This window comes from Rhineura floridana, chromosome 2 (assembly GCF_030035675.1).
Source record: "Rhineura floridana isolate rRhiFlo1 chromosome 2, rRhiFlo1.hap2, whole genome shotgun sequence".
Taxonomy (NCBI): domain Eukaryota; kingdom Metazoa; phylum Chordata; class Lepidosauria; order Squamata; family Rhineuridae; genus Rhineura; species Rhineura floridana.
In genome coordinates this window covers 80,562,960-80,577,120 of record NC_084481.1, presented here as the reverse complement: position 1 = coordinate 80,577,120, position 14,161 = coordinate 80,562,960, and the positions used below count along the sequence as shown (strand labels likewise).

Here is a 14,161-nt window from a genome sequence, read left to right as displayed (position 1 = left end):
TTTATTTCTAAAGTCCATAGACTCCAAATCTTGTTCCTGTTCCACGTTTGTTCCAATCTCCGGGATCTCCTCTCTCACAGGGACCCCTATTCCAGTCTCCAGGGTCTCCTCTCTCACAGGGACCCCTATTCCAATCTCCGGGGTCTCCTCTCTCACAGGGACCCCTTCCAGGGTCACCTCTCTCACAGGGACCCTTATATCTTTAATCTCCTGCTTCATTTTACTCAATTCAATTTTCGTTATCTCAATCTCATTCATTATTCTCTGAAACATAGTTATTTCCAGATTCTCAGCCACTTTCTTAATTGCCATTTTAAAAGAAAAATATAGGAAAACCACTTCTTATTTCAGCAACAATTGGGTTAATACTCCAAACTTGGTGACATCACAGTATAAACAGAGCAGACAGCCTTATCTCTCCAATAGTTAAGTAAACAAAATGCAGTTCCCAGGATCGAAGCAATTAATGGCAATCGTCAAGAAACAGATTCGTCAAAATAAAATAGACCAAAAAGAGAGTAGTCTCAAAACAGTATAATATTTTTCAAAATAAAAATCTGGAATAGAAATCCCTCTTCTGTGTGTATCTTTAGAATGCAAATCCAGGACAGCTTTTTGCAACAAAAACAGAGATAAGCTATTAATTAGTGCGTAGCAGAGAGAAGTTACGGCTCCCCAGTGAGATGTCAAAAACCGATCAATCTGGCAAATCTCTTTTAAACAGCAACAATTTAAGTCAAGTAAAAGAAAAATATAGAAAGAAGGGTGCTTGCCTGTTAGTGCGTTCTCTCTTAGAAGATAAGATGAACTTTCGCTTTAACAGATAGAGCTTGCTATTGAAAATCCGTCCCACCTTCGTCGGCTGGACCTCGTCCCATAAATTAATGAGATCTGGTCGTCCCAACAAAGATAGGCTTTGAGGTTAATCTCTTCGTTTCTCCCTACCCGGGAGAAGTTTAATCAGTCAAAAAAAAAGAAAAAACTGACTGATATATCTGAATAAGCTTCTTTTGAGGCAGGAGCCCGTCTCAAAAGCAGGCACAGGCTAAGTCACCCTTCCCGGAAGTCCAGTCCGTTCTCTCTTTCAAGAAAAGATAAACGTATCGCTTAAGCAGATAGAGCTTGTTAGGAAGTCCGTCCGGCATTGTTGGCTGGACCTTATCTCATAAATTAATGAAATCCAGTCCTCCCAACAAAAACAGGCTTTGAGGTTGATCTCTACGTTTCTCCCTGCCCGGGAGAAATTTCATCAGTCGAAAAAAAAAATGTTCTGACTGATTTATATCTGAATAAGCTTCTTTTGAGGCGGGAGCCCGTCCCAAAAGCAGGCACAAGCGAAGTCACCCTTCCCGGAAGTCTTTTAATCTTTTAATCTGTATTTTTAATTTTTGTAGTATTTATTTTGTTTTTGTTGTGTTTTTTGTTGTTTGTTCATATATGTTTTTGTATTTTTATTATGATATATTGTATTTTATCTCGTTTGTTCACCGCCCTGAGAGCTATTTTGCTAAGGGCAGTATATAAATTGAAATAATAAATAAATAAATAAATAATGTTAGTCATACTCAGAGCAGACCCACTGACTAGTTGGCTCAAATCTTTATTGTTACAGTAAATGACCAGCATAAACTAGTTGGCTGTTCACCCACAGTAATTCTTTCTAAATTTGTATCTCTACATATAAATTTGCTTATGCACATTTGTGTCCTCTTTTTTGAGATGGGGCTGACAACCTCATCCACATACAACGTACTGGGTCAAGAAAATCCTGTTGACACCTCTGCATGGAAGGGAAGAAGCAAGAAGCACGCAAGCCCCAGACCTGCTCCCAATATCATTTGCAAAGAGGTGAAGAGAAGGAGAGACGTTATCCAAACAGTCCTTTAGTGTTGGTCACATTTAGGCCTTGTTCACACATTACACTAAAATAGTGTTTATCTCCTGCTTCTCTGGGACTGGAAGTAGCCCTAGGCCTCCCTAGTTAGAAGGGTTGACTTTCCCTGGCTTTGAGTTATACTCTGCCCTTTCAGATAGAGGAACATCAATGAAGACAAGCTCATATTCAACATTATTAAGTGTGCCTCCACACTTCATGCAGCAATCATGTTTGCTGTGGGTACACTGGAAGTTCCCACAGCAAACACATAAATCACGAATGAGACAGTCAAGTGCTTAAACAGCCACTTACACCCAGAGAGAACCACAGTCTAATCATTGTACTCAGTGTGTACGATTGCCAAGAGGAGCTGCTCTAATAATTGAGTAAACTGGATGTACAAAATCCATGCCATATAAATATTACTTACACAGTGGAACAGCAGGTTATAAAAATAAATAGAACAGCCTTTAAATAAAGAATAATCTAGGTTTTCAGCTGCTTATTATTTTTATTTTTAAAAAAATCACTGCAAATGCTTCAAATTTCCAATCTGGACAGAGTAAACAAATTTGACTTGGGGGAAAAAAGATGGAAGATCTACCTATTCTCAGAGGAATGAAATCCAGTTTTGCAGTACAAGTCTGCAACATACTTTAGACCATTACTTTATGATGCTAAGATGAAAATCGGGGCCAAAATGTAAATAATACTTAGAACTAGATTTTCCTGAAGTTTAAGTCAACTAGGGCCAGCAAGAAGGCAAATACTTGACTGTAAAAAAAAACAGCACAGTCTGTTCTAAATATGATAATAGAATAATAGTGTCAGTGACCTCCCCTCCTTCGTCCTCCACTTCCTGTTAGATAAGAGTTTCTCCAGCTCATCCACAGAGCTTCATTAAAAATGAAGTCTATTTAGTTTGGCTTCTTAGTTTGTCTTAGTTTGAGACAATAAAAAAATCATGAAGGTCTAAGTAACAAAGCCTGTTTTGGCAAAAGACCACAAAAGCTAGCTTTCTCTAGCTGATCCTGCAGGAGTGGTAATAAAATCACAATATATTGGGAAGTTAGCATTTTAGTTCTCAGCAGGTTCTTTAACAGTTCTTTTACTTAGCAAACCTTAACACACAGCTCATACTATGTAGTTCTGTGCAACTGAAGAAATGTAAATGTCTGCATCATACACCACCCTCAGCTTTGTTGTCAAGGAATGGTGCCATCTCATTTTTGTATGATGAACTAATTAGCAATGGATCCCACCCCACTCCACTCCATCCGGGTGATTGTGGCATGTTGTCTATGGAATTTAGCAACATCTGGCAAGATCACCAGACACTGGAAAACCTTGAAAAGGGTGATGAGCTAGGAATTCAACATTGTGATCATGCCACTTGACAGAACAGATTGTTGGGATCCCAAGGCTAACAGAGGTATTATGGTTACATAGACTATACCAGAAGTGATCAACTGGTACTACTGATCTGACACTGGAGGCCTAGGAAACATCATCCAGAAACAGAAGTCATCTTGGTTGATTGCTGCCCAGGAACTGGCACTAGGCTGGCCACTTAACCATTACCAAAAAAAGGAGGAAATGCATAATCAAAAATGAGAACACAAGACAACACATATTTACATAATATTTGCATATGCTTATACATGTCTCTATGCAAATTTAGAAATACTTCTATCAGGAGTGGCTGGGGAAACAGTCAGCTGTGGAGGTAAACTAAACAGGCTGGAAGAGGCTGGGTAGGGTGCCTCCCCACCAAGAAAGAGAGGTGCTTCACCAACCAGAAGATAAAGGCATGTTGGGCAGCACATTTTGACAGGGTTCCAAGCAGAGAAGGAGCAGAGATGGAGAAGGAGTAGCAGAACAAGACAAGAGTATTGAGCTAAGCTATGGGCAAGCCTTGCCACGGGAATGTAAGACACGTCATGAGAGGAAGGAAAACGCAGCAATTCTGGGGCTAGGCACTCCAGTGGTGAGTCAAGAAGGGAAAGGGCTAACTGGAGAGAGGGAGGGGCTATTTACACACCTGATCAATAGATGGATTAGTAGGAAAGCAAGATTGCTTAAATAAACAGGTCTCAGATGGGCTTTGAGGACAAGGAGGGCTCTACTGATCAGAGTGAAGAACTCACCACATGTTTTCAGAAGCCAAGAGAACCCTTGGGGCTCTGAAGATAGTGAGAGGGTGGAAGGTCTCACAAATATAAAAATAAAATAAAAATACAACTGGCCAATATTGGGAATACTGTGACCCAGTAACCTGTGTTCCTGCTCTTTCTGTTGTCTGAATGTTGTTGACGGACAGCATCATCTTCTTATGGGTTTCACTTCTTATGGGTTTTTCTTAATTTTTAAATTTGACTTGGACCAAAGAGCCATTCAAACAGAGGGCTCCAAATAGAGGACCATTCTCTGTAACGTAGGACACATGTCCACCCTCCTCCTCCTGCTTTTATAACAGATGCATAGATCTATTTCTTAATTATGAATATTTATATCCTGCCTTTCTAACTGAAAACAAAATCACTCAAGGCGACTAACAAACAAAAATAAGCTACATTCATAAAACCAATTAAAAAGCTAGCAAATGAGCAGAAAAGAAATAATCATCATAAAATATCCCTGCCAGAAAGAACACTCATCTTCAATGGTCAGTTGCTCTGGGACTGCAGAAACAAGGGAAAAGAACATCCTGGCCCCATCCATCAGCCAAAGGAGACTACAGCCACCAACTACTCTTCAAGGAGAACACCAGTTAGGGAAGATTAGCCTGGATCAAACTGGATACACCTCACCACTTGTCAAAAAAGAAAAGTTTAAGAGCATTTTCCACTGAACACAAGTGATATAGTGGGGCACAAAAGAAAAGCTAATATCCAAACACTTACCATTCTGCTCAAATGGGCTCAGACTAATATTTATCTAAAATAATGAAGTATACTCTTCCAAGGGAGCTACAATTGCAATGGATTTTTCTGGATTCAAAAGAGGTACTAACAAACGGGACAGCTAAAGGAATTTTAGGCACATTTGTTGAAAATATTAAAATTGGTAAGAAAAGCAGGGACCAATAAAACTACAAGAATGCAAAAGTGAGAGCAGTTAATGACAAGAAAACCTTGGAGCGTAGCAACTGTATCTCTCTCTCTCTCTCATTCTAAAAATCAAATAATAAGAGCCTTATGACATGACTGGCTTTTCAGTCAGCACCCTGAGGCAAAGCAGCAGTTATCTGTAATCCAGGATCTAAAGACTATCTTTGACTGCTTCCACACAGGCTGGGATGAGGCAAAAATTCACCTCCACAGTGCATATGTGGGAGTGCTCAGGAGAGGTGTAGGGAGAGGCAAGTCATTAGAATTTATTTATTTGCATAAGATAATGTACTATTATTACTGTCAGTGTAAACGGGACTTTACAGGATTTCAGAAGCAAAAATACAAGTGTCTGCCCACAAGGAGCATACAGTATGATCACCTACTCTTGTAGTGATTGTAAGAGAAGGGTTGGTTTTTTAAGAGTTTATGAGCCAAAAGCTAACTGCATCACTTGTAATTTCATGCAAGTTTATTAAATATTAAGTAGGAAGCACTTAATATTAAGTAGTAAATATTAAGTAGCAAGGGGGATTTAATCTTTGAGATGTATCTCTCAGATGTGAATTTCTTTTAACAAGCAATATTTATTTTTTATTGATGCTTTAACTGATCTTATTGGGATGTTATGTTCTTAGGAATACTGTCTTGCTGTTATCAGTTTCAGGAGAGATACTCCCATTTAGCAGATTTTCCTCCACAGGCGAACAGCAGCTTATAGAGGGTGGGGATATTTGCTAGGACTGGAGTTACAGGCCACGGGAGGTTCAGTCTCTTCTCCCAGCATATTGCAGCCCTAATCCTCATTGGACAGTAGAGAGCACTTGCCATTACATTTCACTAATCTTTAGCATCATTTGTAGTTTAGCCCTTATTTCAAGAAAACAAAGTCGCCATTGAACTATACATTTGCCATAGGTGTCTGCTTTACCACTATTTCAGGTTAGGACTCAGTAGTCCCATTCAGCATGAACCAACATTCATTCTACAGAGTTATCCTTACTAGGATCTTTCATAGGATAAAAGGCTACTTGCCCTAACCTATCCGTTTGTTGATATATATATCTGGCATTTGACGGAATGTGCAAGAGATTATTCCCAGCCATCATGAATACTTAACACATATACACATTATTTTCATATTCCACCCTCTATCATGCTATCTACAATTAAAAGAATAGCAACCAGGATTGTGTTACCTGCTTCCGGAATTTCATCCAGGTACATGTTAAGGGCAAAGTTCCTGCTACTTTGCATAACAGTTCCACTGATTCACCAGCCCGAACTTTTTGGTCTTCTGGAAACTGAACAATCTGAGGAGGAAGAGCTGATAAAAAGAAGGATTTCCTTTAGAGGTAGGCTTTTCAGAGGAGCATGTTTCTGGCTTTGAGTAAGGAAGCCATTCCATCTTGCCTTGCAAATCAAAATAATATCTTAGCTATGTTGAAAAGTGATGCCTGAGACCTAAAACTGCACCTAGTATCTATGTGCCTCTGCTTTTTCCCATTTTTCACTGATGTAGGGTTGTTCCCTGTGCTCACAGACAATTTTGTTGAAGTTATCACATCAACACATTCAAATGGATATGTTAACCTATCTCCATTTCTCTAACCCATTTTTCAAAGCTATACCTGTGAAAAGAGCTCAACAAAAAAGGTTCTTCCTGGCTGAGGGAAGCATTTGTTAGCCAGGGATGGGGGTTTGGAAGTAAAGATCAAGCATACCAATAGCTCTGTCAGCATACATGACCTCAGGATGACAAAGTAGCAAATGATTGGCTGACAAATGAGGAAGGGATGTAACTAAACGGTAGAGCAATCGCTTTGCATGCAGAAGGTCCCAGGTTCAATCCTTGGCATCTCTAGGTAGGGCTGCAAGAGAACCTTCTTTGAAATTCTGTAGAGCACTGTCAGTCAGAGGAAGCTGCTGAGTCAGTCCATTGACCCACCTAGCTCAGTATTAGCTGCACTGACTATTGGCTAAAAGCAAAAGGTCAGGGAAAAGGAAATTCATCCACCATGGGAACTTCCATGGGGATGGGCTTCCTCCCTTGGTTTTAGTCTGTGGAGCTTCTTAAATCTTTTCCTGAAGATGATGTAGGCTGAGAAGGCATGGTTTTTTTTCATGTCCTCTGGGGGAAGAACTGAGCCTTCGGGGAGGAAGAACTCAGTTTCTGAGTTAATCTGCGGGGACCTTGAGACAGCTCACCCATCTCTTGCCCCAAGCTGAATGCAGCTAACCAGCCATTTTTTAATTGGCTTGTTACACTTGTGTTTTTTCTTTAACTGCAAAAACAGGCGGTTGTCAAGCATATATGAAATTAACCCTAATATATAGCTGATGGATTTCATTTGGTTACAACTTATCCAGGCCTGGTTCACTGTGAGGGCATTTGTGGGACAGAAATCTATCCATTAGAGGAAAAAAAGTTTCTGATGCAAGATAAAAATTTGGTTAATCTTTGAACTGCTGTTCCTTTGTCCAGTTCTACTTATTTATTTATTTATAAAATTGTGTTTTTAAATTGTTTTTGTGTTTTAAAAATTGTATATATATTTTAAATGTTTTTAATTGCTGTAAACTGCCCAGAGAGCTTTGGCTATGGGGCGGTATATAAATGTAATAAATAAATAAACAAACAGTTCTGCTTGGCTTTTTCTTTTAATTTGGGAGGTTAGTAAGAGGGAGTTTGAGACTTCCTGTTTCAGAGAACTCCAAAATCTCTTGAAAATGCTGTGTGTGTTAAACCTCAATACAAAATGCTGTATCGCACTGATAAAAGCAAAGTCAAAATCTCATTAGACATCAGACCTATGAAAGAACACAAGTAACTGAGAAATGTTGTTCTGAACCATCAAACCACACCTCATAGGCTTCTCAAATGGATACAAATGACAAGGTTGTTTGAAATGTGTAGTATGGTATATTATTTTGTGTTTATTATTTTGTTGCCTGTATTTATAGTAGACAAGCATTCCAATCAATACCTGCTTTAGGAGGAGTCTTTGGAGCTGGTTTCTTCTTTACTGTTGCCTCACCTAATCAGAAAAAAAGAGGTTTAAAGATGAACTTTGTGAAGAACACAATAAAACATGTGAATTCCTGCTTGTTTGTTTGTCTAGTTAAATTGGTTCAGTGCTGCTGCTGCTCATGATGGATTACTATCCAAGCAGAAACTACCTGGTTGTGAAAGGGAACGGTGTGAACAAGGCACTATAATGAGGTGAGACTCAGGGCTAAACTACATTTCATGTTGGGAGCTCCCAGCATCATTTTATTTTTGTAAAAACAGCCATAGGAATCCCTGCATTGGATTGGGGTTATGATGCTAGAAAAAGAAGATTTTAACCCTTTTCTCCTCACTGTGGCGACCGCAATCTATATCAACTCCCTGCAGTTGCTATTAGCCACAGAGATGGAAATCTGTGCAGTAAATCTTTTTAGCATCAATCATTTTTCCTCTCTGCACCTATTAGCAGCTGGGGGGGTGGGATTTGGTGTCAGGGCCCCTGGGGAAGGAGGAAAAAGGATTTGACCCCTCCTCTCCCATACCATGGCTCCAATCCAAATGGGGACACCCACAGCTGCTTTTATAAAAACACAGTTATATTGGGAGCCCCAGACATGAAACTTCAATATAATGGTGCAGTTTCACCCTCAGAGGAAGTGGGCCACAGAGGGTAAGGTGCACTGCCCCCAGAATGTACATGTTTCCTGTTAGGAGTGGGCTCTGAGGAAAAAGGACAAATACTCCTACACTATGAACAAGGTAATGAATCACCTGTACAGATTTATTTTTTTTTAAAAAGGGTGAATTTGCAAAGTATCAAAAGGCTGTCATTAAAGCAGCATCATTTGAAGCATGAGAAAAAAAATGCATTGTGTAAGGAAATGCTCCTCTGTGTGGTACTGCAGCTACAGAACATTTTGTCATGCCATTTCAATGGCTCAAATATTAAGAGTCCCAAAGTAGAGATCCTCAGAAGCGTCTGTGTTTGTGTCTGTCCCAATCTCCCTCTTGTTTCCCTTTTCAGGCATTTTACTAAAAATAGCAACACAAAACTCCCCAACTCCTCCTTCCTTCTCAGTAAATCGCTCTCTACATAGTAGTCTGAGTCACAGTAAAACCACTAAATGGAAAAATCTCATGTAATTGCACCAAAGGGTGGAGACCGAGCAAAGCCTACCTCCACAAGGTATTATGTTATTACTTAAAGCTGCTTTGCACAGGAAAAGCTTCCTATGTGGATATCACTTCTGTGTAGGAACATGTGTACCCTTGTGAATATATTTTGTCATATGTACAATGCTGCAAGTGTACAGACTAGAGATGGGTGAGAATTTAATTTAACTCACATATTAAGCCGTACCTATGAAATCTGCAATTTCCAAAACAATATGAGAAATGAAACACAGCCATCCTTTGAAATCCGCACTTACTAGAATTTTGTAATGCAGTTTAACAGCCAACAAAAGTTTACAAAAATGCATCTTTTAGGGGAAAAGTGTGCATAAAATGAATATATGAGTGAAAATAGAATGCAAAAATGCATTATCTGACAAGAAATGGCTTGCAAGAATGTGTACATTAATCAGAACTGCCTACAAAATTAATTAGGATAAATTAGCACTAAAATGCTGAAGAATTTTCATGAGGACTTTTTAAAAAATTGCTGCAGAAATATGGAAAACTTAATTTAAGATTAGAAAAATAAAAAACTGAGAGAACCGAAATTGACAGATCTTTCCTTCCCTAGTATATACCTGCAAATAGGTATAAATGCAGGCATGGTCAATTTCCGATAGAGAACAGATTATCTATTCAATAAAATAGCTAGTAAACTAGTTTACATGTGGCTCAATTGTGTATAAATAAAACACTACAGTAGTGATTCTTGCCAAAAGAATTTACAAAGTTAAGACAAAGGTGAAGGCCAGGTGAGGACAGGAGTGCATGAAGAAAGTGTGTGCACTGTTAACTGGAAAGAGAAAGTGCAGGAGCTACACGAGGTTACAGTATATGGTAAAAGTAATACAAATGGGAATCTGTAACCATCCAAGTCCCATCAAGGCAATTCCTGATTATTAAAAAATTTAAAACTGTTTTTTATTTTAGCTTATATACCACCTCAGCAAACAGCACAGTTTTGGATATAAACAAACAGACAAACAAATGTAAGTCTCTCAGAACTTGTCTGATTATCATATTTCAGTAGTGGCCAATCTCTTTGGGAATCCAAGTCCAAAGAATGAGACAATCCCACTCTAATGCAAAGGTCTCTGTATGTATGGTCATGCTTCCCCCCACATGCCTTTCTATAGTTTTGCCTTTAGTGTATTACACAAGGAACACAGGAAGCCGCCTTATACCAAGGCAGACCATTGGTCCACCCAGCTCAGTACTGTCTAAACCAGGGTCAGGGAACCCTAGGCCCGTGGGCCAAATGCAGTCCTACAGGCCTTTCTACCTGGCCCTCTGGAAGCTCCCCAGGCTACCTATGTTCTCTTCAGCCACAGCTCCTCTCCACAGCTGACACCCCTCACCTGTCCTACTTTGCACCTTTCTTGAGCATTTTTGCCTCAGTGGAATGTGGCCTTGAACTCTGACAATGACTCTTGTATGCCTAGTTGGAGGATAGAGAGGAGTGTGTGACTGTGTGTAAAACTAGCCCACTGTACAATGTATATAAATTGCAGGGCTTGGAAGTAATTAGTTCCAAAAACCAAATTACTTGTAATTCATTACTTTTTTGAGGAACGAGTGGGTAATTCCTTTACATTTTGCTTGTAATAGAACAAGGAGTAATTTTATTACTTTTGAGGAATAATTGTAATGTTTCCAGCATTACTTTTGGGCATTATTTGGAGGGAGGGGAGCAGGGGAAGTCTTCTGCTCCTCTGATTTGTGGATGAAAATCATGTGCCTCAAACTGGGCTTCTATGCAGAGTTGCTCTTCCCTCACACTGGGTGGGTAAGAGGTGACGAGGGAGGAGGTGGAGAGCGAGACAGGGGTGCAGTGGAGAAAACAATTGTTTAAAAAAATGGATGGTGGTGGAGAAGAATGGAGTGGAGGGAGAAAGGAGACGGAGGGCAAGAACGTGGATAAAGGAGGAGAAGGAGGCAGCAGCAGAATGGAGATAAGGAACTTTGGAGGTGAAAAATGACAGCATGCATGCATGCATGCGTGAGTGCGTGTGTCAGTGAGAGAGAGAGAGAGAAAGAACACTGTGTTTGCACTTGGCACACAAAGCGGATTCCGCTGCCCTCCCTGGCTGCTTTGCTGCATTTGCAATGTTTTAACTCTTTTGCATCTCAGGGAAAAATGTTTGCTTGGGTGGATGTCCCTTAGTTCGTGGCACGGCAGGGTCCAGGAGGTGGTTAAGTGAGAGAGATTATGCTTGCTCGCTGAGTGTGTGTGTATGTGGGGGGGTTGCACTTGTTCTGATATGCAAAGATCTGAGTGGTGACCTTTGACTCCCTTCCCTCCCCCCTTACCAGCGGAGAGACCACCACTATCTTATGGATAAAAAGAACTATTCTACTACCTGTGTGTGTGTTTATTTTTAATGTTGTTTTAGGTGACTTAGGTGTGCACCAGCCAAGGCCAGCACCTTGTCAGCACTCTGATTCTTTTTAAGTTACTTAAGTGTTATTGAAGTGATTACTTTTGAGTAACAGTAAAGTAATCAATTCCTTTCAGAACAATTGTAATGGTAATTTATTCCTTTTGGGGGCCATGTAACAGTAATGGTAATTTATTCCTTTTTAAAAGTAACCTCCGAGCTCTGATAAATTGCTCTGTCTGCTTTTGCTCTAGCCTAGCCCATCACTGGCAGGTGGCTCCTGGAAGATAAAAGGGATTATATTAGTTCTAAAAGGAACCCCTGCCAGTAATCTGACTGCTGCATTTTGGACCAGTTTCTGAGTCGTCTTCAAAGGGAGCCCCATGTACAGTGCACTGCAATAATCCAGCCTGGAAGTTACCAGAGCATGGAACGCTGTGGCCAAGTCTTCTCTGTCCAAAAGAGGCAGAAGCTGGTGAACCAGCCAGAGCCGGAAATAGGCACTCCTAGCCACTGAGACCACCTGAACCTCCAGTGACCATACTGAATCAAGGAGTACCCCCAGACTGTGGATCTGCTCCTTCAAGGAAAGAGCAACCCCATCCAGAACAGGCCATCTTCCCACCTCCTGGACATGAGAACTCTGAACACGTAACACCTCTGTTTTTTCAGGAGTCAGCTTCAATTTATTGGCCAACATACAGTCCATCACAGCCTCCAAGCATTGATTCAACACCTCAGCTGCCTCACCTGATTCAGATGGAATAGAGAGGTAGAGCTGGTGCATATTGATAGCACCTCATTCCAAATTTCCAGTGGCTTCATACAGATGTTAAATAGCATGGAGGACAAGATGGAACCCTGCGGAGCACCTGGGGTGCTCTTTCTATCCCTGCACAAAGAGGGAGTGCACCAAAGCAAGAAGATAGATGTGTTTGGGAATGGAAAGAGACTGCTGGAAATGAAAGGCATTCCAGGGTCATTTTCAGATGATAGCATGGGGTGATTGTGTTTCGGCCTCCTGGCAGTTGTGCTGTGGGGTGCTGCAGGGTACCATCTTGTCTCCCATGCTGTTTAACATCTATATGAAGCCCTTGGGAGCAGTCATCAGGAGATTTGGGACAATGTGTCAGCAGCATGCTGATGATATCCACCTCTATTTATCTGTAACATTGGAATTGGGAGAGGCCATGCAAGCCCTTGACTGCTGCCTGGACTCGGTGATGGGCTGGATGAGGGCCAATAAACTGAGTCTGAATCCTAGCAAGACAGAGGTGCTGTGGGTTGTTGGTTCCTGAGTTCGGATAATTGGTGAGCTGCCTGCTTTGGATGGGATTGTACAATCTCTGAAAGAGCAGGTCCGTCGTCTGGTAAAACAGCTGCGGCTGTTTCTGGACCGGGATAGCCTGACCACTGTTGTCCATGCACTAGTAACCTCCAGGCTGAATTACTGTAATGCGCTGTATGTGGGGCTACCCTTGAGGTTTGTCTTGAAGCTGCAGCTGGTGCAAAATGCGGCGGCAAGACTGCTCACTGGGGCAGGGTACCGTCAACATGTCACCCCGCTGCTGAAAGAATTGCACTGGCTACGTACTAGCTACCAGGATAAATTCAAGGCTCTAGTTTTGGTGTACAAAGCTCTATAAAGCTTGGGACCAGGATACCTGAAAGACCGTCCTATCCCTTATATACCCAGTCGATCATTGCGCTCTGCCGGCGAAGGCCTCCTGCAGTTACCATTTTATCACAAGGTCTGTTCCACACAACATAGGAAACAGATGTTTAGTATAGTTGCACCTACCCTGTGGCATTTCCTCCCCTTAAATATTAGACAGATGCCATCTCTATTATCTTTTCTGCGCCTACTTAAGACCTTCCTCTTTCAACAAGCCTTGTACGTAGAGACCTTGTCCCAGTCTGCATCTGTGTTGGAATTACTTTTTAATATTTTTTAAACCTTTTCTATTTTAAAAAAAATATGTTTTTAAAGCTTTTTTAAAAAATATGTTTTTAAATACTTTTTGTTCTAATATGTTTTAAAGTCTGTTTTTATGATGTTTTAAAGAGTTTTTAGTGCTGTTGTTTGCAGCCCTGGGCTCCTACTGGGAGGAAGGTTGGGATATAAATCTAATAATAAATAAAATAAATAATGCATGATGCTCCTTCACCCTGCTTGAACTCAGGTATGTGGATCAACAGCAGAAGAGAGCTGTGTAAAGGTGAGCTCTGACAAGTTTTCCCCTGCTACTCTTCCCCTTCTCTACTATCATGTGACTTGACTCACCCGGGGCTTGTTATGGCATGAATCACTTTCTCTCTTGTCACAGACCCTAGGCAACCAAGCGGAGGGAAGTGGCAGCCATAGGAGAGTGGGGAGAAAACACTGTCCAATGCAATCCACCCTCTCTCTATCCACCCACCCCCACTATTTGGGAAGGGGCATAACTCAGTAGTAGAGCATCTGCTTTGCATGCAAGGTCCCAGGTTCAGTTTCCAGCATCTCCAAGTAAGGCTAAGAGAGACTCATGCTTGAAACCCTGGACAAGCTCTGCCAATCAGTGTAGACAATACAAAGCTAGGTAGACCAATGGTCTGACTCTGTATAATGCAG

At 41.0% G+C, this 14,161-nt stretch overlaps 1 protein-coding gene across 11 annotated transcripts in view; it reads right to left on the bottom strand.

The window, feature by feature from the left end:
* MYLK (myosin light chain kinase) overlaps positions 1-14,161 on the bottom strand; it is a 323,824-nt gene that overhangs the window by 71,430 nt on the left and 238,233 nt on the right. For all 11 annotated transcript variants that reach the window (XM_061609072.1, XM_061609074.1, XM_061609073.1 and 8 more), the window contains 2 exons: positions 7,974-8,024; positions 6,186-6,313 (listed from right to left, as the gene is read on the bottom strand). In XM_061609072.1, the coding sequence (XP_061465056.1) occupies positions 6,186-6,313; positions 7,974-8,024 (179 nt within the window). The remainder of the gene's footprint in view (positions 1-6,185; positions 6,314-7,973; positions 8,025-14,161) is intronic.